Source organism: Marmota marmota, unplaced genomic scaffold (assembly GCF_001458135.2).
Source record: "Marmota marmota marmota unplaced genomic scaffold, marMar, whole genome shotgun sequence".
NCBI classification, from domain to species: domain Eukaryota; kingdom Metazoa; phylum Chordata; class Mammalia; order Rodentia; family Sciuridae; genus Marmota; species Marmota marmota.
Window position 1 is genome coordinate 54,829,920 of NW_026000174.1, and position 20,534 is coordinate 54,850,453.

Genomic DNA, 20,534 nt, shown 5'->3' on the forward strand with positions numbered 1-20,534 from the left:
AAATGCTGTTTTGTGCTAAGCTAGTCTGAATTAGATTCAGACCAATTAAGACTCGAGAACAAGTTTTCACAAAGACATGCAAAAGGCATCGACTTAGCCAGGCATAGTGGCAAATGCCTTTGGTCCCAGCATCTCAGGTGGCTGAGGCAGGAGGATCACAAGTTTGAGGCCAGTTTCAGCAACGTAGTGAGGCCTTAACAACTTAGTGAGACCCTGTCTCGGGGAAAAAAAAAAAGAGCTGGGAATGAAGCTCAGTGGCAAAGTGACCCTGGGTTCAATTCCCAATTATCCCCCCACCCAAGGGCATCTACTTATTCCTTATCTAGAAAATAATAAAAATAATGTATAAATATTATGTTCAATGATGTACACTACAAACTACACATAAACTATGCACAAACTAGTTTAAAAATTGAGAATAATCAACATATCTAAAAATAGTGAACTTCTTATTAAATAAATCTTTTATGACTCCTGACCCATGACTGGGTACTATCAACCCACTAAAACCAAATACTCTAAAGAATATTTAAAAATGTGAAGAAATTCTCAAAATATAAGCATTTTTGAAATAATAAGTACAATATCAGTATCAATTTTATTTTTAATACAAATGTCTGGCAAAGAAAAATGAATAAAAGTATCTAAAGCACATAAATAGGACACAGCTAAATTGGATTTTTTTGTCCTTGCTGAATTTTTCCAAATGAACATGACATAATCAGAAAAACAAAATTTAAAGAAATGATGGACTACAATCCTACTACCTATACTCTAGTCTCCTCCTACAGTTCTCAGTAAAAAAAGGGAAAACAAATAAGAACAACATAAAGACACTGATCTCAGCACACATTCTCATAAAAAAACTGCATTGTGCTATATAACAAAAATTTTAAATTTAAAAAATTAACTCACTGGTATTAAACAAAAGAGACCATTTTTGAGTTAGGTTTAGGAAGAAGGTCTTCATTGCACCAAGGTAGAAAAAAAAGGCTTTTCGGCCATGAGTTATGAGATACAGATTCAGAAGAACAGAATTTCCAAAAATCAAGTTGCCTTGGAATGAAAAGTTGAAAAGTACAAATAGCATAAAGGAAATGGGTCTATTAGGCCCCTGAGACCCACCTTTGTCCTGTCCTGAATCTTCCAGCTGCCCTTCTACTACTCTGCCTCATTTGACAACCTAATGAAATGCTTCTCAGACAGCTAAAATCCACCTACTCTCCTAAAAAAAAAAAAACATCATATTTTTCTTCAATGTTACTTGAAATTCAAAACAATATGAAGCCACATTGCCTGGATCTGTATGGGGCTCTGGCTCTGTGACTTTGGGCAATTAACTTATCCATGAAATGGGTAAACAGTACCTATTTCCTAGATTACCACGAGGATTAAATGATTCACACATTTCAAACAGGTAGAGAAATGCCTGGCAAACAGTAAATGCTATATAATTGTAGTTATTGCTAATACTATAATATTTAGAATTAAAGCAATCAACGCAACAGTATAAAGTGTTTTGTTTTCCAACCAAATTGCCTCAGCCCTACCAACCCTAACTCCTTGTAGGTTCTCTGAACATGCCCCACTGCTTCCTATTTATAGTCTTTTGCACATACTATTCTCTCTGCCTGCAAGGCCTTGTCCACTCAGCTACTCCCAACTTATCCTTCCCCACAGTTCAGTTATCAGCTCCTCTGTGAACACTTCCCTGATACCTCCCCACCAAGACAATCTCCTTTCTCAGAGTACCATGCAATCAGACTTCAAATTTCTTGTAACTGTTTACAACCTCTACTACACACACACTTATTGCAAGTGAAATAATTCAAGGAGTAGTCATTTATTCGACAAACATTTACTGGCAAAATCCCTGACCTGATGAGTTTACATTTCTGGGTTTTGAGCATGATGCCAGAAGGTATCAGTCTGACGGTGGAAGAGGCATAAAATCCAATGGGCTAAAGTCATGAGTAGTAATGTTGTTATTAATATTATTATTGCCAAGATTATATGTTCCACCAAGAAAAGAAAAGCAACTCACTACAAAGGTTATTTTTCCCCCTCTCTTATAAACTCCTAAATAATGTCTTAACCAAATCTTGTGGTGGCCATGAAGCTTATCCTGAGAAAAATGGAAAGGGAGAACTAAGGAGGCCCAAGCCAGCAGAGGCCCTAACATAGAGAGGTGGGAGGCCACAGGCTTAGTTAACAGGTAAACTGCCTCAGGAGTCCCGGTCATCCAAGACCAAGTATTCTATCTAATAATAACTCAGACTTTCATTTTTCCTATTTAGTTTTTTCATTAATGTATAAATACAGCTGTAAAAAATACCAAAAGGTTCATAATAAAACAGCAGAACCTTGGACCAACCCTCCCCAAACCGCTAATCCTCTTCCTTTCAAGAAATCACTTTCAACTCTTGTCTTCTTTAGGTGTTTACCTTTTAAACATTTTAAATCACTTTCAACTCTTGTCTTCTTTAGGTGTTTACCTTTTAAATAATTTTAAAATACACTGTGATTTCTTGATTCTTTTTTTTTTAAATCATTACTTGCTAAATTCCTATAATGGATAAATGAAATCTAGTTCTACTGTCCCTCCTCTCATCTCCAACTCCTATTAGTCTTATCACAATTTTTAGTTAAACCCCAAAAGTTTATTAGAATTATATAAATAACATTAATGGTGAGACAACAATAATTACACTTATCTTCTTGTATATTTTGCTATTCCTAGAGCTAAAAATTGCTTTGCTTTGTCATTTTCTTGGCTTTCTATATTCCTATCACTAATTCTTCCCCATATCTTCAAAGAAGCTATAAAGAATCTCTTAATAACAGTCAAAACACATCAAATGACCTGTTAGTCCCCACCACCCTCTTGACTATCTATGTCTTTCCTGTAGTCTTCCGTTTTCTTTTCCAACCTGAACTAGATATTTTCTAAACTTTTTATACAACAGTCATTTGAGGTGTTCCCTCATCAAACAGGAGATTTTCTTCATCTCTTTTGTACTGGATTCTCTGTTTCCTGGATCCTTGTCTTCATCTTTATTGGTTTACTTTGCTGTTTTGATGGAGAATATCCAAAGAACACCCTTTAGTAGATTCCTCAAAAGGGTATGGGAGGTAAGTTTTGCATGGGAGGTAAGTTAATGCTTGGGAGGTAAGTTTTGTGACCATACTGTCTAATAACATTTCGACTCAACCCCAGACTTAATCAACAAATGGACTGATAATAGAATATCACATTGGAAATCACTATTTTTCAGAATTTTAAAAAATATATATTTATTTGTGATATATTTATTTTTGTTTGTTTGGATTTTTCTTCTTGTTGTATTTTGAGATAAGACTTCCACTGTGTTGTCCAGGCTAGTCACAAACTATAAGCACAAGTGATCCTCCCACCTCAGCTTCCCAAGTAGCTGGGACTACAGACATGTGCCATTGGACCTGGATCTGTTTTCTAGAATTTTTAAAGCCATCATTACAATAACCTCTAGCTTTCTCTGTTACTAAAAAATATGGATGCCATCTGATTTCCAATTCCCATTTGCAACTGTATTTTTCTCCGAGGAAACTTTTCAGATCTTTTATTTCTGTTTTTATGGAGTTTTACAATGATGTGCCTTGGTATGACAACAATGTACCATAGTATTAGGTACCCAGTGGATTCTACTGATTTGGAATACATGGCCTCCCTTATGGGAAATTTTCCTGCATTGTTATTAGATGATTTTCTCTCCTCTATTTTCTGTTTTCTTGTCTCAGAACTATTATTGGTCTAGGCACAAATGTGTGTTAATCCTACTAAAATTTTTCGTTCTTCTATTGTCCATCCCTTTGTCTCTTTCATTTATTTATTCAAAGATGATTTCAATTTTCTTTTTCAGTCTTTTTTAAACCAAGAATTATTTCCCTCTAATTATTCCTTTACTCCTAGTGTCCTGTTCTGTTGCATATACACAATACCTTCTCTTGCTGATTTGAGGACCTAAACTTGTTATTTTGAGCTGTGTCTTCCAATTCTTTATGTCTGTTCTGACTTTCATAAAAATGGTGATTCTTGGCTATGTTCATATTTAAGAATGAAGTGCTAAGAATGTGCAGTGGGGAATATAAGATGGTATAACCATTTTGAAAATATTTTGGCAGTTTCTTAAAAAGTTAGAAATATACCAGCCATACAACCCAAATACACTGCTACAATGACCTAAGAGGAATGAAAGCTTATCTCCATACAAAGACTTATGTATGAATGTTCACAGTAGTTTTATTTTTAATAGCTAAAACCTGGAACTAATCCAAAGAATTTATACTATGTTAAGTTCATTTTTAAAATTCTACTCTACAGTGACAAACTACTCTACAGTGACAAAAAAAAATATACCAGTGTTTGCCTAGGTACAGGGTTAGGGGAAGAAAAGAAGGATCACCAAGGAAAACTTTCAGAGGTGATGAATATGTTCATTATTTTGATGGTGGTGATGATGTAACACCACCCAAACAGACTCTCCCTGGGTTCAATCCCAGCAGCACACACAAACACAAAAAATATTCTCTGAGGTATAGAGTTTATATTAATTATGCCTAAATTAATGTATAAGAGAAAAAGGAAACAGAGACCAAAAAAGCCCAAAATAAAAGTGGCTTTTATATATATATATATGAAGTGCTAAAAATGAATTGAAAACTGTGTATAGGGAATCTCTCATTACTCAGCATGTACCCTACTTTCAAGTATAGCACTCACTTGGCCTAGACTGTGCTTACTACCTCTGAGACGAGTGCCTCTCCAGTTAAAAAGTTCTCTACAGTGAGACTGGCAAACTTTCTATGAACAACCAGACAGTATTTACTATAAGGCTGTACTTTTAAGGTTTTGTTGAGACTACTTAACTTGCCATTGTAGCTCAAGAAAACAGTCATCGAGGATACATAAATGAAGAAGTATGGCTATATTCCAATAATTTCATTTATAAAAACAGGCAGTTGGCCAGATTTGGACCAAGTACAGGCTGCAGTTTACCGATCATTGCTCTAGAGAATCATAGCAGTCTTTCCATCTTTGGAAAACCAAATAATTTCTCTTCAGAAGGATACTGTGAAATAATAGCTAAAAAGAGTTTGCTTTTTTTAAAGAAGATAATTTAATGCAATTCCTATTAAAATCCCAATGACATTCTTCATAGAAATAGAAAAAGCAATCATGAAATTTATTTGGAAAAATACGATATCCAAAACAGCTAAAGCAATCCTTAGCAAGAAAAGTGAAGCAGGAGGCATCACAATACCAGACCTTAAACTATACTACAGAGCTGTAATAACAAAAATGGCATAGTATTGGCATCCAAATAGACTTGTAGACTAATGATACAGAATAGAGGACACAGAGACAAAACCACACAAATCTGGTTATCTCATACTAGAAAGGGTGCCAAAAACACTCACTGGAGAAAAGATAGCCTATTCAACAAATGGTGCTAACAAAACTGGAAATCCATATGTCGCAAAATGAAATTAAACCTCTCACACCCTGCACAAAAAAAATCAACTCAAAATGGATCAATGACTCAGGCACTAGAAAAGAGACCCTGCACCTAATAGAAGAAAAATCTTCACCACATTGACCTAGGATGTGACTTCCTCAACAAGACTCCTAAAGCGCAAGAAGTAAAATCAAGAATCAATAAATGGGATGGATTTAAATTAAAACGCCTCTTCTCAGCAAAGGAAATAATTAATAACATGAAGAGAAAGCCAACAGATTGATAGAAAATCTTTACCACATGCACCTCTGATAAAGCCTTAATCTCCAGGATATATAAAGAACTCAAAAATCTTAACACCAAAAAAAGCCACAAATAACCAAAATCAATAAATGGGCCAACAAACTGAACAGACCACTTTTCAGAAAATGATATACAATCAGTTAACAAATATATGAAAAAGTGTTCAACATTTCTAGCAATTAGATAAATGCAAATCAAAACTACTCTTAAGATTTCATCTCACTATTGTCAGAATGGCAATCATCAAGAATACAGGCAACAATAAATGTTGGCGAGGATGTGGTAAAAAAGGTACCTCATACATTGCTGGTGGAACTGCAAACTGGTGCAGCCAATATGGAAAGCAGTGTGGAAATTCCTCAGAAAACTGGGAATGGAACCACCATTTCACACGGCTGCCCACTCTTTGGTTTACACCCAAAGGACTTAAAATCAGCATACTACAGTAAACACATCAATGTTTATAGCAGCTCAATTCACAATAGCTAAACTATGGAACCAACCTAGATGTTCCTCAATAGAGAAATGGATAAAGGAAACGTGGTATATATACTCAATGGAATATTACTCAGCTTTAAAGAAGAGAGAAATTATGGCATTTGCCAGTAAATAGTTGGAGTTGGAGAATATCATGCTAAGTGAAACAAGCCAATCCCATAAAACCAAAGGCCGAATGTTTTCTCTAATATGCCAATGCTAATTCACAATAAGGCAGGGGACACTAGGGAAGAATAGCGTTACCTTAGATTAGGTAGAGGGAAGTGATGTGAAGGGAAAGGGAGGGGATGTGGAGATAGAAAAGATAGTAGAATGAAACAGACATTATTACTTTATGTATATATGTGATTACATGACCACTATGATTCTGCAACATGTACACTCAGAAAGATGAGAAATTATATCCCATCTATGTATATCAAAGTGCATAAATGCATTCTACTATCATATATAACTAATTACAAAAACAATTTAAATCCCTAAAAAAAGAAGATAATTAATCAAGCAAATATTAGAGGAATTAAGTTATGAACATGGATACTAGAAATGTAAAAAGAATTGTACATAATTTTATCACCTTTTAGCAGCCAATGAGGCTTAGAGATAGTACTTCCTTTGGGGGCTAGACAATGGAACCCAGGGTGTCCAGCATGTAAGGCAAGTGATCTATCACAGAGCTACACCCCCAGCCCTTTTTATTTTTTATTCTGAAACAGGCTCTTGCTAAACTGGCGGAATGGCCTCAAACTTTCAGCCTTCCTCATAGTTGGGATTACCGGCAGGCACCACCACACCGAGAGGGGCAGGACTTCTGATAACCACAAACGCTTTCATCAGATGAGCTCACATCATAGGACTAACAGAAGAGAGTAAGAAAAGTGTTGATAAGTTTTCATGACACAATTTGTAAATGCCTTCCCACTGTTACCTTTCTCTGCCTTGACTTTAGTTGGGGTTTTAGGTGTGAATAATAGTCTGGAAGATTTTATTTTACCCAGTTTTTTGTATTTTTTTTTTTGTTTTAATTTTTTCATTTCCATGAAAAAAGTGAATTGCTGAATAATGTATGTTTTTATTGTTTTATTGGTTGGTATGAGAACTGAAATGACATATGCTTTTCAAAACAGTAAACCTATTATCTTATTATCTTATTTTTAATTAATAGCAATCATAGATTAACTCAAAATCTTACTGTGAACTTGGCTCAAATTCAGAACAAACTTCTACACTTGAATAAATGAGATCACACACTCAGAAAAAAAAATTTCAAGTTCCATTGGTTAACACACTCCCCAATTTCACTAATTCTTTTCCTTCAGGCACTATAACTTCTCAGTATAAGTTTGTCTGTGCTTCTTGGCTCCATTGGTCAAGTGTTTTTACCTTCTTTTTTTTTCCCAATAGCTACATCTGATGAAAAAAGCACCAGATAAAACCAGGCTAGTAATTATCATTTGCTGCTCATAAAGAGAATTAAGTTCAGAACTCTGATATCTATCTTTAATGTCCTCCTTGGTCAAAATGATATCATTTGTTATGGTGGGGGGGTGTTCTTTCAAAAGCGGGTGGAGGGGGGGAGTGGGAGAAAAGGTAACAAATTAGGGAGCTGAAATTTTGGAGGCCTCATTTTTCAGAGCAAAGGAATATTGGGTACTTAACTGACAGAACTAATCTGAAAAAGGTGAGCCAAACCTTGCTGATTCACACAAACACTCGCTTCCTAAACCTGGAGTGTATCAACTTTGGGGAACATGTTTTCTGAAAAGATGATTTCACAGGACAGCCTCTCATCTAACCAGCCACCAAGAGAAGAGCCTGGTTAAGGAGCAAACTATTTCTTCCCGCCTGGTTCTTTCACCCTAATCTTCCAGGAAAAGGAAATGAAGGAATTTGTGATTTGGCCTATCATTTATAATACCCAACATTTTTTAAAAACCGAAAATAAAAAATATGATGAGTTTGATAAACTATGACTTTTCTAAAGAACACAGATATGAAGATATTATTAATCAAAATCATGTTTCAAAGGCATGGAATATTAATGATGATAATGATAGTTTATAGACAATTTAAAAATATTCAAAAAAATTTAAAGTAATTTGTAATTCACATTTGAAATAAGTTATCTTATTTTTTGTAATATATTTTCCTTCTAATGCTATATTGTTTTGAGGAATGGTAAAATTATTTTTGCTTTCCTTATCCTAAAAGCAGATCATCAGGTAAGATATAGAAAGGGAGACTTCTAAAATAATCCACAAAGCCATTAATACTAATGATATAACTAGCACTAATGATATAATTTATAGTATTTCAGCATGCACGCATCTTTAGCTATATACTGTATTTAATTTACATGAGTAGAGAAAAAGGTGTTCCAAAGACAGACACACAGACGATTACAGTTTTGATATGAGGTCTCCCACCCCCTACCCCCAGCTCCTGGTTCTGTGCATGTCTGGTGGTGAAATGACTGGACTGTGAGAGCTATGACCTAATCAGTCCATTCTGGTTTGAATGGACTGAGTGGTAACTGTAGGCAGGTGGAGCATGGCTGGAGGAATCAGGGGTGCAAGGAGCAGGGGGGGTTGGAAGGGTTCATCTTCTCTGTGATCTCTTTCCCTCATATTTCCTGACCCCACCACCATGGGAGCAGCTTCTTCCCCAGTGTCCTTCCCTCACCTTGGGCCTAGAGGAATGGATCAGCTGTCTATGGACTGAGGCCTCTAAAACTGTGAGCCCCAAATAAACCTTTCCTCTTATAAGTTGTTCCTTTCAGGTATTTTGGTCATGGGGACAAAAAAGCTAAAACACTGCTTTTTCAACATCCATTATCCAATATCCCTTTTGCTTCCTTACTAGCAAAAAATAATTCTGTTTGGCTATCTAGCCTCCAAATGCTTGAGAGGCAAATCTCCAGCTTCAGTACATTAAGTCCTGCCAAGAAAAGGTAACAAATTAGGGAGCTGAAGATTTGGAGGTCTCTTTTTTTCAGAGCAAAGGAATGTTGAGTACTTAACTGACAGAACTGTGGTCAAAGTGATGCAAAGTCTGTTGAAAGAATTCTAATTGAAGTTTTCCTTGCTCTAAGGAAGAAACATTTAAGAATGGTTCTTTTTTTGGGGGCGGGTGGGGTGCCCCAAAATGTTGGTACTGACTTGAGCTTCAGCGGCCATCCTGTGATGAGAAAAACTGCTTGCTGACAAACTGAGAAGAAACATGACCAGAGAGAGCATTGGTCCTGATGGTGTTATTGACCTGCTGAACTGAGCAATTCTAACAGCTTCTTGTTACAGGAATTAGTTAAGTCCACCTATTGTTCTAAGCACTTTTGGTTGGGCTTTCTATTACATACAACTAAAAGCACCTGAACTGATACAATTATAATGTCCACACTGCAGATAAGGAAAACAGCTCAGAGAACATCAGTAGACACAAATCCTGTTAGTGAATGGCACAGCCAGGACTAGAACCTGCTGCTTTTTTTTTTTTTTTTTTTTAACGAATGTGAAGCCGCACTGTGTGTGAAGCACTAGGTATGCACACTGTATAAAGGTCAAGAGAACACAGTTCACAGGGGCTCACAATCTAGACAGGGAGAGTGACATACAAACAGTTACAGATAAGGGCTACAGAAGAGTCACAGAACAAGAAACTATCAGTTCACTAAAGAGAAAGCATGATATCAGGGTGTGTAAATCCAGGAGATGACAAACATTTTTTCCTTACTTAGACTTAAAAATTTCAAAAAACAATTTCCTATGAATCTATAATTATTTTAAAAATAAATTTTTAAACTTCTAAAGAAATAGATGTAATCTGATAAACATAATGTTAAACAAAATACACCAGACAGAGAAGGGGACACACTATTTGATTTCATACACAGGCAAAATTAGTCTGTGCTAAGTCACAACCCTTGTTTCTCTGGTGGAGGAAGTAGTGAAATGAAGGTAGCACAAAGGAGTATCTGTGGTAATGTTAATATTCTGATTACTGATATGGGGTACCAATTACCCAGGTGTTTCGATTTGTAAAAATATATTCGAGTCATATGTGAATATATAAAAATACATATTGAGATGTGTAATCCTCTGTACTTATATTATACTTTAATAGTTTAAAATATTAACATACAGTCCTTGTAAAAATAAATTTAAATAATAAAAAAAGAAGGTCAAAAGTACCAAGTTTCCCTTGGTCACTATCTTGAATTCCATTTCTTAGAAGTAGTCACTGTGAATGGTTTGTGTAAATCATTTTAGATAGCTAGACCTTTCCACCTACATTTTCAAGTATAAATGACCATGAATGCATAAACACAAAAATGATTTTTAGTATTTTGTATTTTAAATAAATATAGAATTAAACTGTACATATTTTACAATTTGCCTTTTTGCTTACCATTATTTTTCCATTTAGTTAAGCACATACATTTTTTAACAGATATATACTATTCCATAAAATGCATAGACAGCTAACATTTATGTACCCCTTGTTAATGCACCCTGATTTATTCATAGCAATTTCCAAATTTTCTTGTGTAGCTATTACTATTAACATACTGTCCTGTAAATGAAAGGTAGAAGGTGTTCCTTGGTTACATTAAAGATAATAGGTAGAAAAACACCCAGGTTGAAGAAACAATAAAGTACAACCAAGAACTACAAATATTGGACAAGACTAGAGGACAAAGTGTGCACGGGTTCACTACAGACGGTGTTGTGAGGTGAGTTATGTAGCAATGCAGAATAGACTGTTCTAGATCAAGTTTCCAGACTTGCTTACTATAGTTTATACAACTTTCATTTAAGCAGAACTCAGTACCAAAAAAAAATCTGATGCACTCTAATAAAGTATATGTTCACTAACTGCTAAAAAGCATTATGTAAACATCCCATAAGTAAGGAAACCCATATATTAACTCATTTAATAACTTGCATCTGTCAACAAGTCTGTTACAGAGAAAAGGATCACATACATGGTGCCCCTCCTCCTACCTACTCCACTGTTCAAATCACCTATTGCTATCTATGGTGTGAATATGCACAAGGCCCCTCAAAGGCCCATGTGTTAAAGGGCTTGGTCCCCAGGATGGCACTTTTGGGAGGTGCTATGGACCTTTAGGTTGTTTTGGAGATGTGCCCTCAAACAGGACTATGGAACCCCAGTGTCATTCTCTCTCTCTTCTCATTTTCTCTCTGCCTCTTGGCTCATAATGTGAGTGGCTTGCTCTCCCATGTGCTGCTGCTATGATATTCCGCCCTCATCAGAAGCCCAAACCGATGGGGGCCACCTGCTCTTGGACTCAGACCTCTCTAAAACTGTGAGCTGAATAAATCTTTCCTTTTACAAACTTAATTGCCTTCAGTATTTCACTATAGTAACACCAAGCTGACTAATACATCTAGTATGCTTAAATTATGCATAAGAAACATAACTAGTTATGGCAGTGACAGAAACTTCTCTCCCAAAGACTTCAGAATCTATTTTGCTAAATAAGTTCAAATATAAAATTGAGAGTGGTTCCACAAATGGCAACTATTTATTAAATCCAGAAAAGCATTTCATCTACTATTGGGTAAAAGCAATCTGTAAGGAATAAAGATTAAAAAATAAAGAAAGAATAAAGATTTTAAACAGAGTCAGAGAAGCAAACATGTAGGAAAAGATCAAAGGCTACAAAAGGAGGTGTCTCTTTCTCTCCCCCTTCCCCGCCACTAAAAAATAGGAAGGAAAAAAAGGGTGAAAGAAAAACAAAAAGGCAATTCTATAGAATACTATGAAATATTATTCCGTGGAAACTGGCAAATTCTCTGAAAAATGTCTCCAAGTGAGCATCAAGTACACATTAACCTCGTAAGTCCCAAGTTTTCAATTCTGTGAGTATTTCAACAAAGCTGACACAGGCACATTAAAATAGATTGGAAATCATAGTCTATAGCCTATATATAATATGATAATTATAATAATTATCATATTATAATATAATTATATTCTTATTATATCATTACATTGAATATTATATACTATATTTAAATGTTTATGTGTTCCACATGTGGGACAATGGGACAAAATGTGTTAAACCATCTTCCAAATTTGTGAAGTGCTTTCTCCCCACAATGGGAATCTGCTGAGGAAAACTAAGTACTTACATAATCTACTACTCTGAAAGAGTCTTCTCTGGAGGTAGTTGGAAATATGTGGTAGAAGGGTTTGTTGAGGTGGTGATTTTTTGGTTGGTTTTGAGACAGAGTCTTGCTGTATTTCCCAGGCCAGGCTCCAACTTGCAATCCTCTAGCATCAGCCTTCCAAATTGTTGGGATTATAAGCACATGCCTCCTCTGCCAACATGTTGTTTATTTTTAATGCAGTACAAGTTTTCTTATACTCAAGTATGGTAGATGAATTATTGTTTCCAATTTTCTTGCTTTAAAATTAGATATACCCATACTCTTTATCAGTACCGTTACAAGAGAAGGCTTGGCCACATGACTTTGGTTAATGAGATGTTAAAGATCTAATGCCAGCAGAGTCTTAAAGTATTTTTTGGTAATTTGGCCTACGTCTTGTGCTCTGGTGATAAACCAAGGGATGAGGAGGCCCCAGGTAGCTGCTCTCCCTTCAAGTTAGACCTCAGAATGACACATTTAGGGTAGATCTAACCAAATCTGCAGCTTGGAAGCAAGCTTAGTCAACCCACAAACCACAGCAGAGGTGTCCAGCCAACTCCAGTATAGATCAACCCCACCCCCAAAGATCTAATATGAAAATAAACACTTAACTGCTATAAGCTACTCGATAAAACTGGTTTGTCATGTAGAATTGTTATGGTGATAGCTGACCAGTACACCCAATAATCTCACACCTAGGAATTTATCCTAAGTCAATCAGAGAAACACAGATTTTCACAGCAATACTTATAATAGCAAACAAAACAAAACAAAAACCTGAAAATGACCTATCATCAAATAATAGAAAAATCATTTTTAAAATTATGAATATAATAACCAGGCAATTAAATACTAGAAACTATTAAAAATCATGTTCTAAAAGAACATTTTAAAATGTAAGAAGATATTCATAACAGATTAAGTTTTTAAAAAATAAAAACAAGATGCACTGTTTTTAAAATAAAAAAGAATTATCTGAGCCAGGGATGGTGGTGGACACCTGAAATCCCAGCAGCTTGGGAAGCTGAGGCAGGAGATCACGAGAACAAAGCGAGGCACTAAGCAATTCAGTGAGACCCTGTCTCTAAATAAAATACAAAACAGGGCTGGGATGTGGTTCAGTGGTTGAGTACTCCTGAGTTCAATCCCTGGTACTCCCTCCCACAAAATAAGAATTATCTGTAAGTGGAGAAAAAGACCAGTTAAATTCATTTAAGAAATACAAATATTTCTGTGCTAAATACTATTATTTGTTAAATAGTATACTAAATATAAAAGGAAAAAATGTACAACAAACATGCTCTCCGTATTCTAGAAACTAACACTCAATAAGGAAGACAAACACTAGGATGTGAGCAAGTCCCTGGGTGTTATCCCCAGCACCACAAATAAGCAAAACAAAACAAACAAAAATACCAAAGTAATCCTATAGATGGATATATAATTACAAACTGTGATGTGCTATAGTATTAGAAACTGCTAATTATCCCTAGTAATTATTTCCCATTTCTTACTCAAAAACAGTCCCTGAATTTTATCTGGCCATGATGACCAACAATAACCCACATTTCCCAACCTTCCTTGCTCCTAGCTGAAGCCACGTGACTAAGCTCAGTTCAATGGGACCTAACTGGAAGTGGTACATGTAACTTCCATACTTAATTGCCATTTGTTGTCTTCCCCCTTCTCACCAGATGGAGTTGCTATTTTGGACTATGATGTGGAAGCTTCTTGCTGAGAATGGCAGAGCAACAGAATAGGAGGAGCCTGGGTTCCCTGCAATGTGGAACCACTCTCCCAGCCAGAGTCCTCCCACAGAGCTTTCAGGTGTGAGAGAGGAAATTATAATGCATATGAAGTTATATGCACACCTTTACTTATTTTATCAGGAGCCACATTTACTTGAGGTTTTTCAGTCATTCACAGCTGAACTTAATCTTAAAGGGCATAACTATGATGGAAAATGGAAAGGTTCAAAGAGAGATTATGACAGAATAGTTGATTTTGACTGAAATGAGGGGTTTCAGGGATGGCTCCTCAGAGGGAGCTGTGATGTGAAACCTGCCAGGTGAACGGAAGTAGGGTATCAAACCATTCAAAACCAGGGGAAACCAAGAATACAACTTCGATGACTTAACCCTGAATATCCACAGGGCCAAAGAACAAACTCTGTGATGCTAAGATTGCCTCTTGGGTTGGGTTGGGGGTGTAGCTCAATTGTTGAGCACTTGCCTAGCTTTCAAGAGACCCTGGGTTTGATCCCAGGCAATGCAACTAAAATAAACAATAACAACAACAAAATAAAACCACCAGTGCTTCTAGAAGGAATTAGAATTAAAGCAAGAACTAAAGCAACTAAGAGTTTTGGATCCAATATCAGAATCAATCTATTCTTAAAAGAAAAGGACCAAAATGCCTGTAAAAAAATAGGGGACCAGGCACAGTGGCCCACTCCTATAATCTCAGCAGCTAAGGAGGCTGAAACAGGAGGATCATGAGTTCAAAGCCAACCTCAGCAACAGCAAGGCACTAAGCAACTCAATGAGACCCTGTCTCTAAATAAAATACAAAATAGGGCTCTGGATGTTGAGTGCCCCCGAGTTCAACCCCCAGTACCAAAAAGGGGGGGGGTAGATAGGGAAATACAGAATAAGAACAGACTCTGTTAAGGAAACTAACAGTTGCTTCCACAATTCAGCATTACTACTATTGAACTCTCTGAGTAGAGTGGTTCACATATTATTAGAGAATGTCATAAGATTTTTAGACGCTAACTATCTCTGGCACAGAGAAGAGGTTAATATTAAAATTTCTTTAAAATAATATTTGTTTATTTCTGATTCTAAAGTGGAAATATATTTACTGTGGAGAATTTAGGAAATATACAAAGGAGTATACAGAAAAAAATAAACCACCTGTAAAATCATCACCTTTTGCCTGTAACTGCAGCAGCTTGGGAGGCTGAGGCAAGAGGATCTTGATTGAGGCAAGAGTTCAAAGCCAGCCTCAGTAAAAGTGAGGCACTAAGCAACTCAGCAAGAGACCCTGTCTCTAAAAAGAATACAAAATAGGGCTGGGGATGTGACTCAGTGGTCAAGTACCCAAGTTTAATCCCCAGGTATCCCCCGCAAAAAAACCCAAATCATCACCTTTCAACATTTTATACCGACACTGTTTCGCTACACACTCTAATTCTCACACACATATGCACAAACACAAAAATGGGATTATAATGCATATAAAGTTATATGCACACTTTCACTTATTTTATCAGGAGCATATTTCATTGCCACTAAAGTAGTTTTTTTTTTAAGTAGTGTTTTTAAAACTATAAATTTAATGATATATAATTCACCTAGCCAATCAAGTCTGGGTATTTTCTGAGTTATAATTGTCAACCACCAATTACAGCCCTGTAGATTAATAAACTGACTTCAAAATCTGAGAGTTTTTATTTAGAAATCTCAAGTTACAGTTTGAAAGAACTAGAACCTTATAACCAATAGTTCAGTGAAATACACTGAGTTTCAGCCATGAAGAATGTTCATTAAAGACCATCTTTTCCCAAATGAAGTACATCATTACATAATTAGACTTAAGGAAGAAAGTATCAAAAATCAAGGTCATTGCTGGGGATGTGGCTCAAGTGGTAGCGCGCTCGCCTGGCATGTGTGCGGCCCGGGTTCGATCCTCAGCACCACATACAAACAAAGATGTTGTGTCCACCAATAACTAAAAGAAATAAATATTAAAAAATTCTCTCTCTCTCCGCTCAAAAAAAAAAAAAAAAATCAAGGTCACAATAAAGAATAAGAACTAGTAAGTGTCTACTGTAAGAAAACAAAATAAAGCAAATAAGAGAAAATTTGCATTTATTAATTGTATAATTACGTTTTCAAATGAATACAGAAAAACACAGATGAAAAAAATGGAAGCAAATAGGACAAAGAGTTAATAGTTATTAATTCTGGAATATGACATTATTTTTCATACTACAAAGCTTTAATTTTTCTCACAACCAAAAATTAATGCTAAATTAAATATTAGTCATGTGAGTAAGATAATTCAGATTTTAGAAAAATCAGTATGTTTGCCAGAGGCTAAGTGGATCTTTTGAGAAGTAGAAACAAAAAGCTAGGCATAAAGCATTAGGAATCTGTCCTAAAATGAAACTATTTTAAACTACAGCTTAATTAGCAATAGCAATGTTTCATGTTGGAAATAAGCCCAAGGAAGGATCGGCTTTTAAACTTTATAGTTGTGCTTCCTTCAAATACTATCCTACCTAAAAGTGATATTTTCCTATTTCATCAAGAAGACTGTTTTAACAGTTAAGCAAATACTATAAAAACTGCAAGACTGCATTTTGTTTCTGACTCCAGTTTTCTTTATCTTGTATACCTCAGGTTTTCCTGACATTAGACATTTTTAAGTCCAGTTCCTAGAATCCAAACTTAGTTCAGCCAACAAGCAGAATTTGCCACCTGATGAACTATCTTACTGAACAGAGATGGTTGCAATTTTCTACTAAATGAGGTCCCTAGCAGGAAAAAACTTAAAAAATAGAAATTATATAATAAACCAAATCTTTACATTAGTTCTCACAAACAAAAACTTCAAACAAATGCAATGTTGTCTTTAATTGCTCCATTTTCCCTAAATGTAAGCTTGGGTTGGCCTAACTGCAACAGCATCCCCCAACCCCCTATTCCACTCATCAGTTCTCACCCTTTTTCTCTGCTGGAACACGTGAATTTTTCAGCAAAAGTGACTCACTCATTGGCATCTTGTCAAACTAACCCTGAAACTACAAGGAGTCTCAGCACTACCAGTATTCTAAAGCTAGAATACTTTCACTAACACACATCATTTTGACTTGAGAGAACAGAATCACATTCAGAGCCAAATATATATTAACAAACTCTGTATTTTTCCTTACAAATTGTTTTCCCCAATCCCATTTCCTCCTGATTTTACTTTGGCATTTCCCTTATCTAAAACACCTATAGTCTGTAGGGACACAAGATGGGGAAGCATAAGAATAAAAGAGAGGAGTAAAAAACAGTTGTTCACACCACCTGGAAGAAGACTTAACTCATGCTAACTCATCTTTTCCACACAGTCCTCTCAAAGTTTATTTCCCCCTCAGTTAAATGAAAAAAAAAAAAAACAATTCAGACACAATCAGACATCTCCAGGAATAAATTATTGGAAGCTCATATTTCACTAAATGAAAGTTTTTAAAAACCATAAAAATCAGTTACTGAGAATTATTTCATCAAAAAATTATTTCATCTTCAGTAAGATGTCACTAGTATGAACTATCAACTACAAATCACTTTATCCTACATATTTACCTATCACACGACAGGAAATATACTCTTTTTAACCAGAGAAAGTGGTGGGGAAAAAAACATGAGAACAAATGCTTTAACAGATCAGCATAGACATTTACTTACAGTTCTATCAATTGTCACACTCCACCTGGTGGCAGGAACTGCCTGAATTGGTGAAGTGGAAGTCATTATACAAAAAACTCCAAACAATACTTTCCACATGTCTTTGGGAAAATGGAAGACACTATATAGAATAAGTCTAACAAGTTTCTGCTTGTTTTTTCGCTTAATAGTAGGTAAATATCTGATAAGATTAACATGGAAATATGACAATACTTAGAATTTAGAGATCCATTAACAGCTGTTCTCTCTCAGTAAATTAAATGTCAGTTTGAACCTTTACAACAGGTAAGACATACAGCAGCTACAGGACTCTACCACACACTCCCACTAACTTTCTGTACCCTTCCCCTATGGGTAAACTATAGAGTTTAATTAACAGTTAACGGCAGCCTGCCACGTTGCTTTCAGATGTTTGCCAGTAACATATACCCATGGGATACTCTAGAGACTGATTTCAACCAAAAATAAAAATAGATAAACAGAGCTCAAACAAAATTAAAATCGAGTCTGGCTGCCCACACTTATTTTCACACATGAGGAAAAATAGCAGCTCTCTTAGAAGCCTGGAGCAGACATATCTTTAGAACACAATGTTAAAAATACCACCCCACCCCCCTCCAACTTCCCTACCTGTTTCTCACTCAAAGCTGTGATTTTGGCTTGGAGTTCATGAAGCTGTTTCTTTAAGTCAGCATTCTGATTGGAAAGAAAAAATATCTGTGAGAAAGATATTCATTTGTTAACAGAATAGTAACAAGAAGACTGTATACTGTATTACAAATGATGAAGCAACCTTATGCATTTAGCCAATCAAATTTGTCATGCATTAAATTATACACACAATATCACCCCCTAATGCAGAAATCCTAAATGTAGGCTCCTAGCACCAGAATAGGGGAAGATTCTTTCAGCTGTTTTAAATTACAAGTTGTTTTATATTTTAGCCTCTTGCACTATAAAAGTGCCTTGCTACTAAAATACTGTTATTCTTTTTAGAATGTATCAGTTGACAGAAAACCCGAAGCTCCACTAATCAGACAAAACCAGGAAAATGGAGGTCATAAATGTGCATACACTGTATGCTCAGCAGCATTATCAACAAAGATAAGAGGTTTTTCTCTACTTGTCCTCTCCCTTATTTAGTAAAGTACATTTGTTATTTTAGCCTAGATTTGAAAAGCTGTCAGTACTCAAACTGCCTTAACACACTACATCATTCAAATTAACACACTGACTACCAGGGCATTTTCTCAGTTCTAAAATTCTAGGAATCAAAAAAAGGAATACCATTTTAGATGAGATACACTGAGCATGCTTGCCTTTTACTCAAGTGGGGCGGGGGGAATTTAAGTTTTCAAATGTTTAGTGTAGCAGGAGAGCCTACTAGCAGACTGAAACCCCATCCCCACATCCTCGCCCAATGAGACTTACTTTTACTCGATCATTTCACACACACTTGTTTTACACACTTAATATATCCAGCCTGGTCTGCTGTTAAGAGTTGGAGCACACATCTTCACCCTCTAGGGAGTTTAAAGTTTACTTCATTTGGACTTTTTTTTTTTTTTTTTTGGACAGTACTGGGAAATGAATGCAGGGGCTCACATATGCTTTGCTAGCACTCTACTACTGAGTTATATCCCTAATCCTTTTAATTTTTTACTTTGGAATGGGGTCTCACTAAGTTGCCCACACTAGCCTTGAAATTGAGATCCTCCTGCCTCAGCCTCCCAACATAACTGGAATTACAAGGATGCATGACTATACCCAGCCCCATTGGAACTTTTAAAACTATATCTGATAAAAGGCTTTTCTAATGAGTTCACCTATAATGCTGTCTCACAAATTGCTGCCCCTCAGATTCTTCTGGTTAAGACTATTTTTACATGATCACAAACAACATTAAAAAGGCTAGCTTCTAATGGTACTTCAGGTGCTAATGAAAGGATCTATTAATCCAGGATCTATGGCTTCTTGGTTCCCGAAATCCAACTTAAATTTTAAATATACCACAGAAATAAAAATAAAAAAGAGCTTTCTCATGGAAGTTCGACTGTCAAACAGAACTAAACGTGAGTTATCAATCCCAGCATTAAAATACCAATACTCACACAACTGAGTGCCAAATTTGTTCTTTAAAACTTATTTGTATGACCCACTGTCTAATGGTTGCAAAAGAAACACTGCCTGAGTAACAAATATAAATCTTCAGAGGACAAGATAACTTTTGGAGAAGATTTCTCTTCAGAAGTAGAGAATAAAAACTATGAAAATTTAAAGAAATTTAACCCTTTCTAGATCATACATTATATAAGATATTTCTAAAACCCTCTTGAATGGCTCTTTCAAAAAAATTTTAAATACTTTTATTATTTTATTCTAAAACTGAATGATTTAGGTCCACTTTCAATAATTTTGATACTAAAGAAACCCTTACAAACTCTGGTTTTAATTAAGTGAGCTTAAGAAAATGAAATTTAAGTTATATGAAGAATATTGCCAGGTATGGTGGCACACTGAGATTACACCTGTAATTCCAGTAACTCGAGAGGCTGAGGCAGAAGGATCACAAGGTTCAAAGCCAGCCTCAGCAACTTAGTGAAACC

The 20,534-nt window shown here is 35.7% G+C and overlaps 1 protein-coding gene across 23 annotated transcripts in view; it reads right to left on the minus strand.

Moving 5' to 3' along the window:
• The window catches only part of Phf21a (PHD finger protein 21A), a 188,905-nt gene that overhangs the window by 124,777 nt on the left and 43,594 nt on the right, over positions 1-20,534 (minus strand). For 16 of the 23 annotated variants that reach the window (XM_048788674.1, XM_048788673.1, XM_048788671.1 and 13 more), the window contains one exon: positions 18,559-18,645. In XM_048788674.1, coding sequence (XP_048644631.1) covers positions 18,559-18,645 — 87 coding nt within the window. The remainder of the gene's footprint in view (positions 1-18,558; positions 18,646-20,534) is intronic. The other 7 variants (XM_015477828.2, XM_015477826.2, XM_048788682.1 and 4 more) reach the window with 1 other exon arrangement.